At 47.9% G+C, this 22,391-nt stretch overlaps 1 protein-coding gene across 1 annotated transcript in view; it reads right to left on the reverse strand.

The window, feature by feature from the left end:
* The window catches only part of LOC146871423 (sodium channel protein type 4 subunit alpha-like), a 1,828,482-nt gene extending 1,823,376 nt beyond the window's left edge, over positions 1 to 5,106 (reverse strand). The window contains exon 1 of the mRNA XM_085651069.1: positions 5,087 to 5,106. Coding sequence (XP_085507195.1) covers positions 5,087 to 5,094 — 8 coding nt within the window. The 5' untranslated portion in view covers positions 5,095 to 5,106. The remainder of the gene's footprint in view (positions 1 to 5,086) is intronic.
* Between the last annotated feature and the right edge of the window lie 17,285 nt (positions 5,107 to 22,391).

Here is a 22,391-nt window from a genome sequence, read left to right on the forward strand (position 1 = left end):
CGCGAGCGCGATTCTGATTGGCTGTTCGATCTAAGTAAACATTCGAATCGGTCGAAACCAGGAAGCGGCGGCCGCCATTTTTTCTCTCGCACTCTGAGTGGGGGAGCAAAACCAAGGGCAAAAACATCTAAAGGGGCTGTGTATTCAGTTCCTAACCACCTAGCCTTGATGAAGGTGTCCCCAAAGAACCCCCAAGGCCAAAAAATCAATTTTAATTTTTTTCGAAAAATCGCCGATTACGCTTACCGTACGCGTACAGTAAAAATTATATAAAAAAAAAAATTATCCACACTATCCCCACCCCGTGTGCAATTCGTCCCCGAAGGGCACCATTTGAGCATGGCTTATCACACATCAGAACATTGAAAAGATTACCTTTCACAACGAAGCGCATAATATGTCCTCCATGTGCGCACGGTGCGCGAAGCGCATCGTGCGTACATGGCCCATCCAGCGTAACTTGTGGCCAATTGACTCGCCCATCTGGGGGCGTATTTTGCATTTATGGATGGTGACCGGAGCGTGCATCTATGACCGACTGCCTCTGAGGAAGAAGGGGATACCTTCGAAACGCGTCAGGCAAGTCGCGTTGTGGCCGTGTGATCGTAACTGCCTCAGCTGACTGTTCATACTCTTCATTAAAGGCCTGCCACCTTGGTAAATGTTCGAGTGAGGCTCAATCTTTTGGGAAGGCTAAGAGCGAACATTTTTGGCGGCGCCCAGCCGTCGAGCCGCACCACCCCGAGATGAGAGGGGGCCATGCAGCAGGATATATTCTGAGCTGTTATGTGGAGCACTTACCAGAGATGAGAGCAGCATCTGAGACGGTGGCCCATCTGAGGGCTTGAAAGGCACGGAAATTAACGCACCATCATGGGTGAGATTTTCCGGGACTCCAGTAACCATAAGGCTTTGGGGCCAATTGACCCGCCCATCTGGGGGCGTATTTTGCATTTATGGATGGTGACCGGAGCGTGCATCTATGACCGACTGCCTCTGAGGAAGAAGGAGATACCTTCGAAACGCGTCAGGCAAGTCGCGTTGTGGCCGTGTGATCGTAACTGCCTCAGCTGACTGTTCATACTCTTCATTAAAGGCCTGCCACCTTGGTAAATGTTCGAGTGAGGCTCAATCTTTTGGGAAGGCTAAGAGCGAACATTTTTGGCGGCGCCCAGCCGTCGAGCCGCACCACCCCGAGATGAGAGGGGGCCATGCAGCAGAATATATTCTGAGCTGTTATGTGGAGCACTTACCAGAGATGAGAGCAGCATCTGAGACGGTGGCCCATCTGAGGGCTTGAAAGGCACGGAAATTAACGCACCATCATGGGTGAGATTTTCCGGGACTCCAGTAACCATAAGGCTTTGGGGCCAATTGACCCGCCCATCTGGGGGCGTATTTTGCATTTATGGATGGTGACCGGAGCGTGCATCTATGACCGACTGCCTCTGAGGAAGAAGGAGATACCTTCGAAACGCGTCAGGCAAGTCGCGTTGTGGCCGTGTGATCGTAACTGCCTCAGCTGACTGTTCATACTCTTCATTAAAGGCCTGCCACCTTGGTAAATGTTCGAGTGAGGCTCAATCTTTTGGGAAGGCTAAGAGCGAACATACATATATATATATATATATATATATATATATATATATATATATATATATATACACACATGCATATAAAAAGTGGTGTCCTCAATGAAGAAACACTCTTAGAAAGGCTGTTTCCTTTATTGAGCAACAGCAAAAACAGAAACTTCCATTGGATTCCATGCCGCCTAATGTGTTTTGGGCTCCGTAGTCCTTGATCACAGGTCAGATATCCAGCAAAGCATAAAGCAATCACCTGCACACCATTAAATATCGTTCCGCCCTACTAGGCCTCTAGTGAGTTCAATAACAGATGCATGATGATAAAGGTAGTCCCAATTATTTCAATTCACCCCCAGATGATCTGACATTGTCTGCATTTTGATAAAATATATATATTGTCAATAAAACTCTGTTTTGAGGAGTGCAACTTCCTTCTTTTCATTAATACGGCTGGTCCAGCTGTGAAGTGCACTGCCGTGGGATCCTTGCGGGCCGCAGTTAGCTCATTAAGGTAACATTGTGTAGATCAACAGGGCACGATGGGCTGATGATAATTGTGGTGTGAGTTGCGCTGGCAAGAATAATAAATATCTGGCACATACTAATAATGCGAACCCACATGGGTACTAATAATAGACTACAGATCCCATAATGCTTAGCACATGCTTTTGCTCACTTGAGGATAATGATGTGTGTTACAAAGAGGAAAAGAATCGGTATGGAAAGCTTGTTGTGTGTTGCTTGTTTTGCCTTTGAGAAAGGAAAATGGATTCTGACACGCGTCAGGCATGAGGCACTTGCTGCTCTGTTTTTGCAACTTACGGCTAGTGTTCAAGCCCAACCGTACTGTGTTGTTCTTTGGCAGATTGAAATAGTCTGACCCTAAGATGCCCATCTAAAGTGTTGAGAAATTAACCACAAAACGTACGATCTTGTGAGACTTTGAAAGGCCTCCTTCAAGCCAGGACGTCCAAATCCCAAAAATGAAAAACTACCTGCAGCCCTTTATTTATATCCTTCAATTTGTTGTGGTAATAAAGTTTCATAATTCTGACTTGTGCATTGTTAAGAAACGTGGGGTCAGATGTACGTAGCTTTGGGGTTGCGAGTACCATTTAGCGAATTTTTAAGATTCGCTGTTTGGTAATCGCCAACAACTATGTACAAATGCATGTTTCACACATTCAGCGATTCCCAGTGGGTCGCAAGTAGACCTACCTCAATAATTCATGAGGTAGGTCTCGGTATGCGATCCATTGGGAATCACAAAAATCACAGGCATGGTGGCCTGCTGTTTTCACCATGCCTGTGATTACTTTTCAATGAAGCATGTTTTTTTTTCTTAATGCAGCCCGTTTTCCTTAAAGAAAAAAGGGATGCATTTTTTGAAGAGAAATTGAAAAGTTTTCTTTTCATTCTTTAAGAGTAGGCAGTGGTCTTTGGATCTGGAAAACTGAGTTCTGTGTTTTTAGCTCTTTGTTACTTTGTATACTTTTTAATGTTTATTAGCCATTTTTATGTGTCGTCAGATTACAGTGGTTCAGACCAATAGTAACTTTAATTTGTACCAATAAGAATCGTCTCTTCCTTTCATGCTTCACAACTGCCACACAATTTTCTGTACACCAGCCTGCTAGCAAGTAATCACATTGTTCTAACAAAATTGCACAAGTACTTTTTATTATTGCTAGCTATGGCTGCCACGCTTAGGTAGTGGAATGCTTTTTTTGTTCTTTTTCAGTTGAAGGTAATGGAATGCTTTTTTTTTCTTTTTCAATTTTTGGCATATGTTTGCAATGGAAACTAAAAAACTAAAAAAGGAATTTTTCGATTCCATCAACTTGCCACGGTCAGACCTACTGGTTATGTCAGAACCTATTGGAACTGGTGAGTGAACAGAACTGTTTCAGCGACAGCATCACATGTTGAACCAAGACTGCTCCTTTCTGAGAGTCATGTTGTAATTTACATTGAAAACGCTGTGAGCTATATGTTATGTAAATAATTCTACCTCTTTTTGGCCAGAGAATGTTGGGCAGAATGCATTCTTAACAAATGTCTCATCGCTGATTGCAGAAGTACCTATCAAACAAAGACTCTACATACTAGTCTAATGGCAGCAAAGTAAAATCGATTCATATCACAGTAGCCAACTCCAAAAGCAGAGCTCATTTTCAAGGATTACTCCTTCTTAGAACAGATCTGGCTTTCATGTGGTAAGAACTCTGAGACTATGCATGGGCGGATATTACGACATTAGGGTCAGGCCTATTGGTTTTGCCAATTATTGTCATATTCTGGTTGAACAAATAGTATTCTTTCAACTGGTGAAGGGAGAAATCAGTTTATTTCGAGATGACAAGCCAGTGGGAGGGAGAGGCGGTGTATTCAAGATTTTCCAAAACACAGGGGCTATTATCGTAACAAAGACTTTAAGAAATCAATATGGAATCTGGTTTAGAGTTGTTTTTGTGGATTACTGTAACCGCAAGGCAGCCACTTCATCTACTGAGCTGAAAGAGACAAGAAACTGGAGATTAAAAGAGCTGTTACCGAAACTAAAGCTTGAATATATAATGTATCTTTCCCTCTCTCACTCCCTCTATACCTCACTACTCGCTCTCTTTCATTTCTCTCTGTAGTGCTGTCTAAAGATACTATTGCCCTTCAATCAAAACTTGAAGAGCTTGAAAAATCACTTCAGGGATCCAATCTTGGCATTGTTGGTGTTTCTAAAGGCAAAGAGGACAGGCAAAACATGAACAATTTGTTAATTAGTTTGATTAGATTAGAAACTGATGGCCTTGATGATGTTAACATCGGTAGAGTGCACCACATTCCATTTTATAAGCCCCAAACAGGGGTCACAACCACACACTATCCTTGTTAATCTATTGGCATAACATATTCACCGAATCGGTCTTATCTGAGGCTATTTACAAAAAATCAGTACTTATCTCAAAAGAGTTCCACATTTACATCTATGCAGCAAAAAGACTTTGTTGCTAGGATTCTGCTCAGGAAGACAAATATGCATTGGAGCATAGAACATCGGCATGTAGCAACTGAGTCACCATACCCCAACAGTACCTATGGGCTAGAATCCGACTAGCTTATAGTGCCTCACTTGCCGTCCTAACCTCTCCAGAGAGAGAAGTGATTTGGAACCCCAGAACACAACACTCTCGACCCTCTTAGGGATTGCAGTAGCAGGTCACCCCCTTTTGTTCTCTAACTCGTACGTATCCACAATATATAGAAAAGAGACACAAAGGAAGCTTACAATATTTATTGAAACTATTGTGCTCTAATATGCAATATCTGCGCCACAACTCGAAAACAAATTCAGATCAGTAATGTCATTAGCGTGATTAGGAGACCATATACAATGAAAAGCCCTGTCATATTAGCTGACAGATTTGCCTAAACCCACCCTCACCGCAGAAGCTAAGAGATTATAGATTATAGATTTCTGGGTTTAGTGGCGGACCCCATACCTTAGCATACATAGATAGTTGCTCTACATCTCAGCCTCTCATCTCGGAACATCTGTTCTGTCTGCAAGTCTCAGCTGCCTGTTATCCAAAACGACACATTTCAGGTTATATGACAAAACATGTGTGTTAAAAAAAAACGCAGCTGGGTTTCTTTATTATGTCTAGGTGCTAGTGTCTAACCACAGAGAACAACAAGGAACAATGTTGTTTGACCTTTCCTAGGCTGTTCAGACTAAATCCCAGGAAAAGAACAAAATACAAAAACATGTGCTGGCCATGTATGAAAATACAGCATGGCACAAAAACAAGCGTGATAGTTGATAATGTGTGCAAAGCAAAAGCAGCCTACAACGTGCATAGTTAGGCTAACTTATGACAAGCATTTGCAATGCACTCAGTCTGGCCTTTGGAACCTTATATGTATTTAGCTGTGCAGCACATTAGCCTGGGTACTGTTCTTTAACATGGAAAGTAAGCATCAAACTGCGTGACACGCCAGGTATGGGAACACATGGAGAGAAATATTGCCTTTCAGCGGGAAATGGTATAGTCCAAAGCTCTATTGTAAATATAAAATCAGGGCCAGTGGCGTAACGAAGGTTTAAGGGGCCCCCTGCAATGTACATGGCTGCCCCCCCGCTCCGGATTTAATACAGAGCGATCAGGCTTAAGTTCTGTGCTGAGAGGGCCCCCTGCCGCTCGGGGGCCCACCCCGCACTGCGGGTGATGCGGGGCCTGTGTTACGCCCCTGATCAGGGCCTTCAGTGGTCATAAGACTGAAAATACCAGATCTGAAAAAATATTATTGTCTACGGATGCTTGTGGAAGACAATTTCTAGGACTGGAATCTACAGAATGCTAAAGTGATTCTGGTATTTTACTGACTTCTGCTGGTCGTTTTCTATCAAGAAAATTAAATAGAGACAGTTGTCAGAAAAAAAAAAATAAAGTCCTCCAGCAGAAAGCAATTCTGGTATTTTACTGACCTCTGCTGGTCGTTTTAGATTAAGACAGTTAAATACAGGCAGTTGAACAGAAAAGAAGTCCCTAACCGGAAGCTGACAAGTCCTAGGGCTGATCTCCAGAGCCGACAAAGTACATACACATAAGTATATACTAAAGTATATACAAGAGGTCTTGAATGCTCGACCTAAAAAACGACAATGGGCTATATAGGAAACACACGACAATTACAAAAAGAAGATGGGAACCTAAATAGATGAGACACTTCAACAATAAAGGTGTACAGGCACTGATCTTGCAACCAGCAAAGCTTAAAGTGTTACGGGAAAATCAATTTCACGTTCTGTCAGGCATCTACTCTGCCAAAGCCTTGTTCAGAGAGGTTCAGGAAGCTAAGATGTTGTCTCATTAACAGGGAGCCACATGGAAAAACACACAGGGAAGGGAAAAAGAAAAGAGTGGAGGGAAGAAGAAGAAAAGAAAATGAAAAACAAGGTAATCCTCTTTGCTTAGATGTCCTTTTTTTGTTTATTCACATGATTAACTATGTAACTACTGCTGTGCTTGGCTCTAAACCTGGGGTGGTGGTATTTGAAGGCACAGCTTGTTTTGTTTGAGGGTGGGAGGTAGAGCATTTACAGGAATGGTCCTGCATTCAGGATGGGTAAGGCTGGGAGGTATCTTGGGACATGGATGTGGGGTACTCCAAGAAAGAGGTGAACAATCTCACACAAGGGGCAAAGGAAAAAAACGGACATGCAGTTGAAGTCTTGCGGTATGTTTTGGAGTAGCTATGCAATGTATGACAGCAATAATTTTGAGTTTTAACATCAATGGTCCTAATAATAGAGGCAAATATAAGGCCATCGTGTCGTGGTTGAAAGTTCTAAATCCTGTAGTAGTTTTATTACTAAGAACTAATTTAATACATTGCAAGGAGAACTAAAAGGTTCATGGCTGGACCCTGTCTATTTTCACTCATCCAATTTGGCCTGCTATGGGGTAGTCATCATAATTAATGAACATGCAGGTGTAGGAACTGTAACCGTGTAGGAACTGCTCCTACATCATTCGCATGGCAGATGGGTCATCCCTCTTTTATCATAGGCCCATTATGTATCAATATTGCTTCCTTTTTTCGCCAGATTCGCGATGAGCCATTTTCACTACTAGAACTGAGCCGGGAGTTGACTAAATTTCCCAGCCTGGCTCGTATTGGAGGCGATTTGGATTTCTTACCATCCTGCAAATTAGATTCCTCTAATTCTTCTTGCCCCCAAATCAAACATTTACTTATTCCACAAAATCTCTGCCCAATAAGGAATCATATACTTATTAAAGGCTGAGATAATGGATTTCTTAGCTCTTAAATCGGAATACTGTTGATCAGCCCATAGTTTGCAAATCTTTTAAGGCTATTATTCAGGTCATTCTTGTATCGATCAAAGATGGAAAATGAAATCTTCTAAACTAAAATCCAACAACTCATAGCGAAGGCAACAAGAGGTTTTGCTCAGACTCCATCAGGCAAAAATCTGGCTTCTTTAGAATGTAAAAAATATACTACAGGATTTCTTTTTTAAAGAAGGTAATAATCAATGAAAATATAGTTTAAGCCCAGGTTTATCAAGAAGGATGGGTAACTTATTGGCATGGTCTGTTTAAGAGAAGGTCAATAGGAATTTAATCACAGCAATTAAAGATCCCACAAATAATTTGGTTACTTAGAATCAATATTTAATTTCACCTCTATTTCTAGCTTAATCCAAAGCAATTTATTAAGAATGGTATCTACACATCAGCCTGAAATCTGCCACTTTCAGGCAAAGCTTTTTTTACCACACCGTTCACTTCCTGTTTCTGCACAATTAGGTTAATTCTCTAAAGTTGAGGTGAAGGTAGCAATATCTCAATTAGCTAGTGGAAAGACTTCGGGAAGGCGGTTTCGACTCATTTGATAAGAGCATGACTGTAAGCTTTTGTAAACCTAACAAATAAAATATTAGTGAAAGTTTAGAAGAGAATAGAGAAATTATGATAGAAACAAAATCGGGATCACAAGATGGCAGATCACTATCTTGTTTACACATAAGTGTTTACCAGCCTCAGCCCCTTATGTAACAAAGCTACTAGCCCTGTCCTTAACCCCTTCGGGTGCATCGGACGAACAGGGGCTGTCCGACGCACCAGTGCTCCTGTGCGTCGGACGGCCCCCGGCCATCCTCACACATGGCACAGGGAATCCCTCTGGTGCAGGCACCAGAGGGATTCCCTTAACCTCCCCCCCCCCCCCCCAACAGCCTTGGGAGCTGGGGAAGAGCTTCCCCAGCTCCCGAGGCTGCATGCACGGTTTCCCTGAAATGACGATCAGCGCGCACGTCGCGCTGACATCACTTCAATAGAAACCTAAACTGAAATGAGCCAAGAGACTCATTTCAGTTTCGTTTTCTACGTGCTCAGGGGGCTATCATTGGAAAGAAAACAAGTTACTTACCTGTAACTACAGTTATCCAGTATTGGTATCTTTCATAGATTCACATGCAAGATACCCCAATACTGGATAAGGTGATAATCTCACCTTTCCAATGGTAACCCTCCCCAGTGGATCCCTGCTTGGGGATCGCCCCAGTAGGGCGATTCCAAGCAGGGATCCACCCACTTGGCACCAGGGAGGGGGGGAGCGGCCCATTGGGCAAGGGCCTTTGCTTCCCCCATTTTATTTTGGACACGGTCAGTCTTTCTGCCCCCCCAGGTGTAAAGATGGCAGTAGCCCCAATCTTCCCCCCCCCCCTGGGGAGGCAGAAATCCCACTAGACATCAGGGATTTTTATTTTTACTTGTAATTAGGGGTGGGGGCTGCCCAATATGGGCATGCCAATGCCCCCACCCCTCTGCCGCAAAATGTCAGTCTTTCTGCGCCCCTGGCAGGCAGATAGGGGCAGTAGCCCCCAATCTGCCCCCCCCCGGGGGGCAGAAAGCCCACTAGATACCAGGGATTTTTTTCTCCGAATTATAATTAGGGGTGGGGGCTGCCCATGCCCCCACCCCTAAGCACCAGGTATTTTTTTTGTATATAGGTACACTAAGCACCAGGTATTTTTTTTGTATATAGGTAGCGGTGGGGGCTGCCCAGAATGGGCATGTCAATGCCCCCACCCCCCAAAAAAGATGCTACAGTCTTTCTGCCCCTCCTGGGTGGCATATGGGGCAATAGCACCTTCTCTGCACCCCTCCGGGGAGGGGGGGGCAGAAAGCCCACTAGCCACCAGAAAATGGTTTTGCTCCAAAGTTCAGGGTGGTGGCTGCCAAGAATGTCTCCCCAGGGCGACAGAAAGCCCCCTAGGTATTGATTTGTTTTCGGAAAGTGCCTACTTGTGGACTTTGGGCCCTAGCGCAGCTGGCACCTAGGGAAATGTGGCAAACCTATATATTTTTGAAAACTAGACACTGAGGGGAATCTCGGATGGTGGGACATGTGTGGCTCTCACTTGGTTCTGTTACACAAAATCCCTCGCAAACCTCAAAATTTGTAAAAAAAAAAAAACACATTTTCCTCACATTTTTGTGATGGAAAGTTCTGGGATCTGCATGGATCCACAAAATTCCACCCACCACACATTCCCGAAAGTCTTCCAAAAAAGTGGTATCTCACTTGTGTGGGTAGGCCTAGTGCCCGCGACAGGAAACGTCCCAAAACGCAACATGGACACACCACATTTTCACAGTGAAAACGGACCCTTTTTTTGCAAAGTGCCTAGCGGTAGATTTTGAACCCTAGCTCTGCCAGCACCTAGGGAAACCTAGCAAACATATACATTTTTAAAAACTAGACACCCAGGGGAACCCAGGACGGGGTGACTTGTCTGGCTCCCACCAGCTTCTGTAACCCAGAATCCCTGGCAAACCCCAAACTTTGTAAAAAGAAAAAACACATTTGTCTCACATTTATGCGATGGAAAGTTCTGGAATCTGTGTGGGACCACAAACTCCCACCCACCCCGCATTCTCCAAAGTCTCCCCAATAAAAATGGTACCTCACCTGTGTGGGTAGGACTAGTGCCAGCGACAGGAAACTGCTCCAAACGTAACATGGACACCAGATTTTCACAGTGAAAACTGACTCTTTTTTTGCAAAGTGCCTAGCTCTGCAGGCACCTAGGGAAACCTAGCAAACCTATACATTTTTGAAAATTAGACTAGGCTGGGGTGACTTGTCTGGTTCTCACCAGGTTCTGTTACCCAGAATCCCTTGCAAACCTCAAAATTTGTCAAAAAACACATTTTCCTCACATTTCTGTGGTGGTAAGTTCTGGGATCTACATAAATCCACAAATTTGCTACCACCCAGCGTTTCCCCAGGTCTCCCAATAAAAATGGTACCTCACTCATGTGGGTGCCCCAAGTACCCACAACGGGCAGAGGCCCAAAACGTATTGAGGAGACATCAAAATGACCTATCACAAAACAACCTGGTTTTGCAAGGAAGTCACCTGTGTTTTTGGCCCCTGGCTCGGCAGCCATCTTGGGAAATGACCAAACCCACACATTTCTGAAAACCAGACACCCGGGGGAGTCCTGCGAGGTATGGCTTGCGTGGGTCCCCCAATGTTTCCCTACCCAGAATCCCCTGCAAACCTCTAACTTAGATGAAAAAAAAACATTTTTCACATATTTTTGGGTGGAATCACCATGCCGGCACAAATGTTCTACCCCACAGCGTTCCTCTCTGTCTCCCGAATAAAATGATACCTCACTTGTGTCGGTGGGTGTCTAGTTTTCAAAAAATGTATAGGTTTGCTAGGTTTCCCTATGTCCTGGCAGAGCTAGAGTACACAGTCTACAGCTAGGCACTTTGCAAAACAAGCATTTGCAATGCAATAGGTCTCGCATTTATAAGAGTTTGAGCTATTGGCATTGTAAAATTACAATGCCTTTTATTTATGTTTTGGTTTTAAAACAAATAAAAGGCATTGTCATTTACAATGTCAGTAGCATAAACTCGCATAAAAGCAGTGTGCGGCGTGCAGCAGTGTGCGGCGTGCAGCAGTGTGCGGCGTGCAGCAGTGTGCGGCATGCAGCAGTGTGTGGCGTGCAGCAGTGTGCGGCGTGCAGCAGTGTGCGGCGTGCAGCAGTGTGTGGCGTGCAGCAGTGTGTAGCGTGCAGCAGTGTGCGGCGTGCAGCAGTGTGTGGCGTGCAGCAGTGTTTCGTGTAGCATTGTGAGGCATGCAGCACTGTGTGGCGTGCAGCAGCGTGCAGCAGCGCGCGGCGTGCAGCAGTGTGTGGCGTGCAGCAGTGTGCGACGTGCAGCAGTGTGCGACGTGCAGCAGTGTGTGGCGTGCAGCAGTGTTTCGTGTAGCAGTGTGAGGTGTGCAGCAGTGTGAGGTGTGCAGCAGTGTGAGGCGTGCAGCAGTGTGCGGTGTGCAGCAGTGTGCGGCGTGCAGCAGTGTGTAATGCAGCAGTGTGCGCAGCAGTGTGTGGCGTGTGGTAGTGTGCGGCATGCAGCAGTGTGCGGCGTGCAGCAGTGTGTGGCGTGCAGCAGTGTGCGGTGTGCAGCAGTGTGTGGCATGCAGCAGTATTTCGTGTAGCAGTGTGTGGTGTGCAGCACTGTGGCGTGCAGCGGCGTGCAGCAGTGTGCGGCGTGCAGCAGTGTGCTGTGTGCAGCAGTGTCATGCAACATGCAGCAGTGAGTAATGCAGCAGTGTGCGGCGTGCAGCAGTGTGTGGCGTGCAGCAGTGTTTCGTGTAGCATTGAGTGGCGTGCAGCAGTGTGCGGCGTGCAGCAGTGTGTGCCGTGCAGCAGTGTGCGGCGTGCAGCAGTGTGCGGCGTGCAGCAGTGTGCGGCGTGCAGCAGTGTTTCGTGTAGCAGTGAGCGGCGTGCAGCAGTGTACGGCGTGCAGCAATGTGTTGCGTGCAGCAGTGTGTGGTGTGCAGCAGTGTGTGGCGTGCAGCGGCATGCAGCAGTGTGTGGCGTGCAGCAGTGTGCGGCGTGTAGCAGTGTGAGGCTGCAGCAGAGTGCGGCGTGCAGCAGTGTGAGGCGTGCAGCAGTGTGAGGCGTGCAGCATTGTGAGGCGTGCAGCATTGTGAGGCGTGCAGCAGTGTGTGGCGTGCGGCAGTGTGTGGCGTGCAGCAGTGTGTGGCGTGCAGCAGTGAGGCGTGCAGCAGTGTTTTGTGTAGCAGTGTGAGGCGTGCAGCAGTGTGCGGCATGCACCAGTGTGTAATGCAGCAGTGTGTAATGCAGCAGTGTACGCAGCAGTGTGTGGCGTGCGGTAGTGTGAGGCGTGCAGCAGTGTGAGGCGTGCAGCAGTGTGAGGCATGCAGCAGTGTGTGGTGTGCAGCAGTGTGTGGCGTGCAGCAGTGTGTGGCGTGCAGCAGTGTTTCGTGTAGCAGTGTGAGGCATGCAGCACTGTGTGGCGTGCAGCGGCGTGCAGCAGTGTGCGGCATGCAGCAGTGTGTGGCATGCAGCAGTGTGCGGCGTGCAGCAGTGTGTGCCATGCAGCAGTGTGTGCCGTGCAGCAGTGTGCGGCGTGCAGCAGTGTCGTGCAGCATGCAGCAGTGAGTAATGCAGCAGTGTGCAGCAGTGTACAGCATGTAGCAGTGTGCGGCGTGCAGCAGTGTGCGGCGTGCAGCAGTGTGCGGCGTGCAGTGTGAGGCGTGCAGCAGTGTGCGGCGTGCAGCAGTGTGTGGCGTGCAGCAGTATGTGGCGTGTAGTGGCATGCAGCAGTGTGTGGCGTGCAGCAGTGTGTGGTGTGCAGCGGCATGCAGCAGTGTGTGGCGTGCAGCAGTGTGTGGCATGCAGCAATGTGCGGCATGCAGCAGTGTGAGGCGTGCAGCAGTGTGAGGCGTGCAGCAGTGTGAGGCGTGCAGCAGTGTGAGGCGTGCAGCAGTGTGTGGCGTGCAGCAGTGTGTGGCGTGCAGCAGTGTGTGGCATGCAGCGGTGTGAGGCATGCAGCGGTGTGAGGCATGCAGCAGTGTGAGGCATGCAGCAGTGTGAGGCGTGCAGCAGTGTGAGGCGTGCAGCAGTGTGAGGCGTGCAGCAGTGTTTCGTGTAGCAGTGTGAGGCGTGCAGCAGTGTGCGGCGTGCAGCAGTGTATAATGCAGCAGTGTGTAATGCAGCAGTGTGTAATGCAGCAGTGTGCGCAGCAGTGTGTGGCGTGCGGTAGTGTGTGGCGTGCAGCAGTGTGCGGCGTGCAGCAGTGTGCGTAGTGCAGCAGTATGTGGCGTGCAGCAGTGTGCGGCGTGCAGCAGTGTGAGGCGTGCAGCAGTGTGAGGCGTGCAGCAGTGTGAGGCGTGCAGCAGTGTGAGGCGTGCAGCAATGTGAGGCGTGCAGCAGTGTGAGGCGTGCAGCAGTGTGAGGCGTGCAGCAGTGTTTCGTGTAGCAGTGTGAGGCGTGCAGCAGTGTGCGGCGTGCAGCAGTGTATAATGCAGCAGTGTGTAATGCAGCAGTGTGTAATGCAGCAGTGTGCGCAGCAGTGTGTGGCGTGCGGTAGTGTGTGGCATGCAGCAGTGTGCGGCGTGCAGCAGTGTGCGGCGTGCAGCAGTGTGCGGCGTGCAGCAGTGTGCGTAGTGCAGCAGTATGTGGCGTGCAGCAGTGTGCGGCGTGCAGCAGTGTGAGGCGTGCAGCAGTGTGAGGCGTGCAGCAGTGTGAGGCGTGCAGCAGTGTGCGGTGTGCAGCAGTGTGAGGCGTGCAGCAGTGTGTGGCGTGCAGCAGTGTGTGGCATGCAGCAGTGTGTGGTGTGCAGCAGTGTGTGGCGTGCAGCAGTGTGAGGCGTGCGGTAGTGTGCGGCGTGCAACAGTGTGAGGCATGCAGCAGTGTGCGGCGTGCAGCAGTGTGAGGCGTGCAGCAGTGTGTGGCGTGCAGCAGTGTGTGGCATGCAGCAGTGTGAGGCATGCAGCAGTGTGCGGCGTGCAGCAGTGTGTAATGCAGCAGTGTGTAATGCAGCAGTGTGTAATGCAGCAGTGTGTGGCGTGCGGTAATGTGCGGCGTGCGGTAATGTGCGGTGTGCAGCAGTGTGAGGTGTGCAGCAGTGTGAGGCGTGCTGCAGTGTGCGGCGTGCAGCAGTGTGTAATGCAGCAGTGTGTAATGCAGCAGTGTGTAATGCAGCAGTGTGTGGCGTGCGGTAATGTGCGGTGTGCAGCAGTGTGAGGTGTGCAGCAGTGTGAGGTGTGCAGCAGTGTGCGGCATGCAGCAGTGTGTGGCGTGCAGCAGTGTTTCGTGTAGCAGTGTGAGGCATGCAGCACTGTGTGGCATACAGCGGCGTGCAGCAGTGTGCGGCGTGCAGCAGTGTGCTGCGTGCAACGGTGTCGTGCAGCATGCAGCAGTGAGTAATGCAGCAGTGTGCAGCAGTGTGTGGCGTGCAGCAGTGTGAGGCGTGCAGCAGTGTGTGGCATGCAGCAGTGTTTGGCGTGCAGCAGTGTGTGGCGTGCAGCAGTGTGAGGCGTGCAGCGGTGTGAGGCGTGCAGCAGTGTGAGGCGTGCAGCAGTGTGAGGCGTGCAGCAGTGTGAGGCGTGCAGCAGTGTGAGGCGTGCAGCAGTGTGAGGCGTGCAGCAGTGTTTCGTGTAGCAGTGTGAGGCGTGCAGCAGTGTGCGGCGTGCAGCAGTGTATAATGCAGCAGTGTGTAATGCAGCAGTGTGTAATGCAGCAGTGTGCGCAGCAGTGTGTGGCGTGCGGTAGTGTGTGGCGTGCAGCAGTGTGCGGCGTGCAGCAGTGTGCGGCGTGCAGCAGTGTGCGTAGTGCAGCAGTATGTGGCGTGCAGCAGTGTGCGGCGTGCAGCAGTGTGAGGCGTGCAGCAGTGTGAGGCGTGCAGCAGTGTGTGGCGTGCAGCAGTGTGTGGCGTGCAGCAGTGTGTGGCATGCAGCGGTGTGAGGCATGCAGCGGTGTGAGGCATGCAGCAGTGTGAGGCATGCAGCAGTGTGAGGCCTGCAGCAGTGTGAGGCGTGCAGCAGTGTTTCGTGTAGCAGTGTGAGGCGTGCAGCAGTGTGCGGCGTGCAGCAGTGTATAATGCAGCAGTGTGTAATGCAGCAGTGTGTAATGCAGCAGTGTGCGCAGCAGTGTGTGGCGTGCGGTAGTGTGTGGCGTGCAGCAGTGTGCGGCGTGCAGCAGTGTGCGGCGTGCAGCAGTGTGCGTAGTGCAGCAGTATGTGGCGTGCAGCAGTGTGCGGCGTGCAGCAGTGTGAGGAGTGCAGCAGTGTGAGGCGTGCAGCAGTGTGAGGCGTGCAGCAGTGTGAGGCGTGCAGTAGTGTGAGGAGTGCAGCAGTGTGAGGCGTGCAGCAGTGTTTCGTGTAGCAGTGTGAGGCGTGCAGCAGTGTGCGGCGTGCAGCAGTGTATAATGCAGCAGTGTGTAATGCAGCAGTGTGTAATGCAGCAGTGTGCGCAGCAGTGTGTGGCGTGCGGTAGTGTGTGGCGTGCAGCAGTGTGCGGCATGCAGCAGTGTGCGGCATGCAGCAGTGTGCGTAGTGCAGCAGTATGTGGCGTGCAGCAGTGTGAGGCGTGCAGCAGTGTGAGGCGTGCAGCAGTGTGAGGCGTGCAGCAGTGTGAGGCGTGCAGCAGTGTGCGGTGTGCAGCAGTGTGAGGCGTGCAGCAGTGTGTGGCGTGCAGCAGTGTGTGGCGTGCAGCAGTGTGTGGTGTGCAGCAGTGTGTGGCGTGCAGCAGTGTGAGGCGTGCGGTAGTGTGCGGCGTGCAACAGTGTGAGGCATGCAGCAGTGTGCGGCGTGCAGCAGTGTGAGGCGTGCAGCAGTGTGTGGCGTGCAGCAGTGTGTGGCATGCAGCAGTGTGAGGCATGCAGCAGTGTGCGGCGTGCAGCAGTGTGTAATGCAGCAGTGTGTAATGCACCAGTGTGTAATGCAGCAGTGTGTAATGCAGCAGTGTGTGGCGTGCGGTAATGTGCGGCGTGCGGTAATGTGCGGTGTGCAGCAGTGTGAGGTGTGCAGCAGTGTGAGGCGTGCTGCAGTGTGCGGCGTGCAGCAGTGTGTAATGCAGCAGTGTGTAATGCAGCAGTGTGTAATGCAGCAGTGTGTGGCGTGCGGTAATGTGCGGTGTGCAGCAGTGTGAGGTGTGCAGCAGTGTGAGGTGTGCAGCAGTGTGCGGCATGCAGCAGTGTGTGGCGTGCAGCAGTGTTTCGTGTAGCAGTGTGAGGCATGCAGCACTGTGTGGCATACAGCGGCGTGCAGCAGTGTGCGGCGTGCAGCAGTGTGCTGCGTGCAACGGTGTCGTGCAGCATGCAGCAGTGAGTAATGCAGCAGTGTGTGGCGTGCAGCAGTGTGCGGCGTGCAGCGGTGTTTCGTGTAGCAGTGTGCGGCGTGCAGCAGTGTGCGGCGTGCAGCAGTGTGCGGCGTGCAGCAGTGTGTGGCGTGTAGCAGTGTGCGGCGTGCAGCAGTGTGCGGCGTGCAGCAGTGTGAGGCGTGCAGCAGTGTGTGGCGTGCAGCAGTGTGAGGCATGCAGCAGTGTGAGGCATGCAGCAGTGTTTTGTGTAGCAGTGTGAGGCGTGCAGCAGTGTGCGGCGTGCAGCAGTGTGTAATGCAGCAGTGTGTGCAGCTGTGTGTGGCGTGCGGTAGTGTGTGGCGTGCAGCAGTGTGCGGCGTGCAGCAGTGTGTGGCGTGCAACAGTGTGTGGCATGCAGCAGTGTGTGGTGTGGTTTGTAAACAACAAGAAAAGCGGACATCAAAGGATGGGGTGCGAGTTATAACGAAAGTTTTGGCGAAAGCAGTCTGCTGCTTTCAAGTCCGATGCCAGATGCCAGCTTCGCGCTTGAATGCCTCACATGCACTGGCCATAAACCGCATTCCTAAGGTCTTGTGGCCCTTACTAAATTTCTCTGAATGCGTGAGGTGGCAAATGGAATGCACGTGGTTGTGCGCTTAACCGCCACCCGATCCGCCTGGGAAGCCTTTGGGAGCATTTTCGGAAGCCCCTACATAAGTCTCGCTGGGCAATCGCTGGCGCGATAGCCAGCGCGATAGCCAGGCGAGACCTAAAAAGGGTCAGTTTTCCCTGTGAAAATGTGGTGTGTCGACATTGCGTTTTGGGCCGTTTCCTGTTGCGGGCACTAGGCCTCCCCAGTGAGGTACCATTTTTCTCAGAAGACTTTGGGGGACGCGGGGTGGGTGGAATTTTGTGGATGTACGCAGATTCCATAACTTTCCGCCACAGAAATGTGAGGAAAATGTGTATTTTTTGACAAATGTTTAGGTTTACATGGGATTCTGGGTAACAGAACCTGGTGAGAGCTAGTCAAGTCACCCCATCCTGGACTCCCCTGGGTGTCTAGTTTTCAAAAATGTATAGGTTTGCTAGGTTTCCCTAGGTGCTGGCAAAGTTAGAGTTCAAAATCTACAACTGGGCGCTTTGCAAAACAAGCATTTGCAATGCAATAGGTCTCGCAGTTACACGAGTTAAAGCTATTGGCATTGTAAATGACAATGCCTTTTATTTATGTTTTTAAAACGAAAACAAATATAAAAGGCATTGTTATTTGCAATGTCAATAGCTCAAACTCGTGTAAATGCGAGACCTATTGCATTGCAAATGCTTGTTTTGTTCGGCACGGGGAGATTAAGTGATTTGCCCAGAATCACAGGATGTTCCGCGTCCTTGCCGAGGCTCGAACCTGGTTCCCCAGTTTCGAGGCCGGCCGCCCTAGCGGAGAGGCCACGTCCTAAGAGTCTCCTCCAATATGTAATCCGATATGAGTTCAGCGCCTGCCACATATGAAAAGAGAACCTAAAATGTATCCAGGCAGATCGGTGTGAATGTACAACTTTCACAAAACAAGAAAAAAAGCTTAGTACAATAAGGAGTGTGTGGAGTAATTTCACTTATTGCTGCTGGACTGAATATGTACTTTTCAGAACTCTTCAAACATACATGGAATGGAGACAGAGATAGCAGCCATGTTTTCCAAAACAGCCATAAATAAAAAACAATTCTCATAAATGCATATGCAGGCGACCTCTTCCACCGCTGGTCTGTTTGAGCGTCACTTGCTGGAGCGGGTTATGCAAAATTTTGTATACCCACCCCATTTTTGCATGTCATTTTATTAATTAGATTAATTAATTAATTATAATCGTACTAATGGTTTGGAGTGATATGAAAATAACTAACCGACCTTATTAATGACCAAAATACACGTGGGATTTGCATCTGCATGGCTTAATTAATGAAGTGAACTAAATTTGTACACATACTAATGATAGATAATTAGAACATCGCATAATATATGTTGCTATAGTGATGTAATTGTGATTTGTGCTTTATTTTGTAAGTATAACCTGCAATGAGTGTTGCTTTTGCTAGATAAATACACACACATATGGGTATTAGCGAGGGAATAACATTTAATTAGTCATTTCTATATATTAATTACGTTTTTGTGTTTCTTTGCTTAAGTTGTCCATTTAGGCCTGCCAAAAGATGGCTGCTTGTGGTGCCTAACCCGACTGCCAACGCTGAAGAAGGCTTGGGTGAAGTGCGCCTGCGCTGACAACAGATGCACAGTGGCCTGGACCTGACCCCAGATGAACATGTACCTTCCAAGGACAGTCTGGGACGCCGTCCAAATATTCCAAACAAAGACTGTTGTGTGAACCGGAACTGGCAAGGGTCATAACCCAAAAGACACTTTTGTGAGAACCCAAAAGGATGATCCCTGATTGTCCAATCAGCGAACACGGATGCCCAAAATGTGTTACTTGTTATCATCAATTTTACTATAAATTATGGTAGAATAGAGAGGTAATTAGATTCGACGTCGCGCTTTTTGATTTCCTGATATGCTGACGGAGAGGACGGTGACACTGCAGGACAGCTGTTAGCCCAAATCTCTGACGGACTGAATTAATGCTCAAATTCCTGATGAACTTAACCTGCTAAATTGATGGGCATAGAATTGCGAGACTACCAGATTTGACATAGAGGACGACTTTAGCCAGAATAGGTAAATATGAATGGCAACTTGATCAAATGAATGATTTACTCTGCAATATTAATATAAATTTGGATTTGAATAACTTCAGAAATGAGATGGGTTGTTTATTCATTGAAATGTGTTAATGTAAAGGTTAATTAGAGAATTAGGGTTTCACTAAATACATTGACTAACAGATCCATCCCGGTCTTTGGGAGGATAATACTAAATGAGGAGTCTCGGGCCTAGTGAGTATTAGAAGGACTTGTAGGTGAGTTACTCATTAGGGTGAAGTGGTATCTTCCTCCCTCATTTATCCAGCGCTTGGAAGGATAGATCGCCTCTCGCACGGACTAATGGTAAGTGTGCGTTGGTGTTATGGGCCCCACCAGCGAATGTATAGATGGTGTGCGTGTGTGTGAGATCTTTTAGTCCGTGACAGTAGGGAGAGATTTTGCACTCTGCGCAGGATCAGTTTTTCTGGTAGCAGAATGATGGTTTGTTATTGTTTGGTTTAGTGATTATTGCTTGTACATTGCTTATTGATTTCGGTTATTGATTGGTATTGATTTATGTACTAACACTCTATGTTGAGTTATGTTGAGTTATACGTTGTATGCACGGCTTCTGGGATGTAGGAAGTCGGAGGTTTGTAACGGTTCCGTAGTAGGGCAGAGGTAAGCGCTGCTCTCGGGAAAGACAGAATTGTTGTTGCCCTGTAGGTACACAGGGGAAACGTGTGACAAGTGAAGTTGCACGGCGCATTGTCTGGGTTCGATTCGGTGATATCGTCGTGTGTTACCATTAGAGACATTTTCTGTGTGAAAGAAGTGTGTATGCTAGCGAAGGTTACCTGTGAAGTTCTGGTCTTAGGTACCAGGGATCCAACTGGCATTCCGATAACGCTTATCACTGGAAAGGTAATAGGTACTCTCTGAGCTTGTTAGAAGGACAAAGGAGAGGTAAGCGCTGCTTTGTTAACGTATGTCATAATTCTGTAGTAGGACAGACTGTTCGCGGTTCTCGGGAAAGACAGGATTCTCTGTGAATCTACTACATTTTCTGGTGTGAACGAGTGTGAATGTAAAGGCATTTGGGTTGATTGCGAAACTCTAGGTTTATTTCTCAGGAGCATTGGGTCTCTAACTATGTGTCTTAAATGCTAGAGGAAACAATTAGCTAATGCTCGCTAGAAGGGTGAAGTAGAGGGATGTGCTACGTTATCAACGGAAGTAATGATTCCGTAGTAGGGTAGAGGTAAGCGCTGCTCTCGGGAAAGACGGAATTCTCGCGAGAAAGGTCTTTTTGCTGTTCTTTGGTTAGCGAAGCGGACAATGGAGATGTTTCTATGTTGTTACTAACAGAAGTGTAGAAAATTGAAACAAAAACTTACTGAGCGTTTTTGTAAAGGAGGGGTAGACAGAAGCAGGAGCAGGAGCTGCCGCAGCGGCTGCTGACATCAGAACGACCGCGCAGGGATTGGACAGTCGGTCAGAACTGTGAAACGCTCCGGATTGGTGCGTTAGTGTACGCCGCGCTAGGACTGGAGAAAAAACAGGGTGACGTAGACGCTCCTTATTGGTGCGTTAGTGTGAGTTGCGCTAGGATTCGAGGACTGTGACAGTGACGTGGACGCTCTGAATAGGTGCGTTTATTGTGAAGTCGCTCTGTGATTGGATAAACTAGCGGTACAGTTGTAAAGAGGGACTAGCGTTGCGCGAAAGACAAGAAAATGTATTACGATCCATCAGAAAAGGAGAAGAAGACCTGGTTAGGGAGAATTAAGAAGTGGTTTAAGAAAGACAAACCAGTTAAGACTAGGGAAGGACAGTTACTTCCTCCACCGAAAACCCCTGCATCCTTTATGATTGCAAAATATGGGTATCATACTTGTATTTGGTTGGATAACTGGGTGAGATACACCAAGGACGACTGAGTATTAGCTTTTCCAGAGCATGGTTCATTAAATTTGGCTGTTTTAAGAAACTTGAGGGAAAGAATGACGAATTTAGAGCCAAGACCTAGACCGACACAGTTTGAGGCTTTGACCGAATGGGAAGACGAAATGCATGAACAAGAAAGAAACAGAAGCGGTAGAGGATATAGGTATTGGTTCGGAAGACCATATGGACATGAAACGCATAGTGACCGAATGAAAAGATGGCGAGATGCGAGCATGACTGAGGGCGTAATCCCTGTAAGAACTGTAGGAGAGAATGAAGGTCGAAAGTGTGCAGAAAAGAGGCATAATTTGGAGTCGAGAGGATATGGAGCGAATGAGTCTGAGGATGATGTTCTTGATGATATGTTCTATAAAAATCCACCACCGTATAGATCAGAACCAGAAATGTTAACTCCAAGTGCCCCAATGAGAGAAACAGTGCGAATTATAAAATCAGAACCAGAATCCCTAAGCTTGAGTAAAAACAGTGGTACCGGGGAAGTAGAAAAGAGATCAGAAGGAAGAACAGATGGAGAAAAGTCCGTAGTATTAGCAAAAACAACCCTGGAATTAACTGAGAAAATAAGAGAATTGACTAAGAATCTAGAAGCGGTAACTGTTCCAGTAACAATAGGTCCAGTAATGCCCATTTTTGAAAAACAGAAGGAAAGTGAGCATTGTTTGACAGTCCCTTACAGAAATAGTAACCCTGTAGAACAACCAAAAATGAGACAGAATGAGAATCCATGGAGACAGACTATGAGTGTAACGGAACCAAATTTGACAAATAATCCATTTGTAGATCAGAATTGTGCAGAAAGACGCATGACAATGATTGAGACAGTGTCAGAAACACAAAATGATTTTGGACACGGAAGTGTAGAAAAACCAGTAGGACCATCAACAGACGAGCTAAGTGAATGGTTAAGAAGCTTGCAGAAGAAAGACAAAGAATCCCAATCAATTGATGTGGCCAAGTTACGAATGGTATTGGAAGAATTAATTGTAGGGACGATCCCAACAGAAAAATTGAAAACCTATCAGGATGAAGAGTTGTTATTTCTATGTAAAAGTGCAACCTGGAGAGCGAAAAACTTGCATGAAAGGTTAGAAGAAGTAGCAAATGAAATGGGTATTGATATGGAAAAGGTAAAAGCTTTGCAGAAACGTTATCGAGTAGAATTCACTGAAAAGGACATTGAGAACATGAACACCACAGGACGAATAGGTCAAATTAAGGACATAATCATTTTGCTGAGAAAGTGGAGAGACGTGGATAAATGGAGAAGCAGGTGGTATAGAAAACGGGACGATGCCTCAGATAAGACATTTTCAGCCTTACCTGTAAGAGAAAAGGAGAAGGTAGTGACGGAATACCCTATGAGAGAGATTCCAGGAGGAGGATATGTACATGTTCCATGGACAAGACAGGATATTTTGTCATTTACGAATGACTTCCCTCGACTATGCGAAAAGCCAGTTGAGTGGTACAGACAGGTA

Source organism: Triturus cristatus, chromosome 1_1, assembly GCF_964204655.1.
Source record: "Triturus cristatus chromosome 1_1, aTriCri1.1, whole genome shotgun sequence".
In the NCBI taxonomy this organism is placed as follows: Eukaryota; Metazoa; Chordata; class Amphibia; order Caudata; family Salamandridae; genus Triturus; species Triturus cristatus.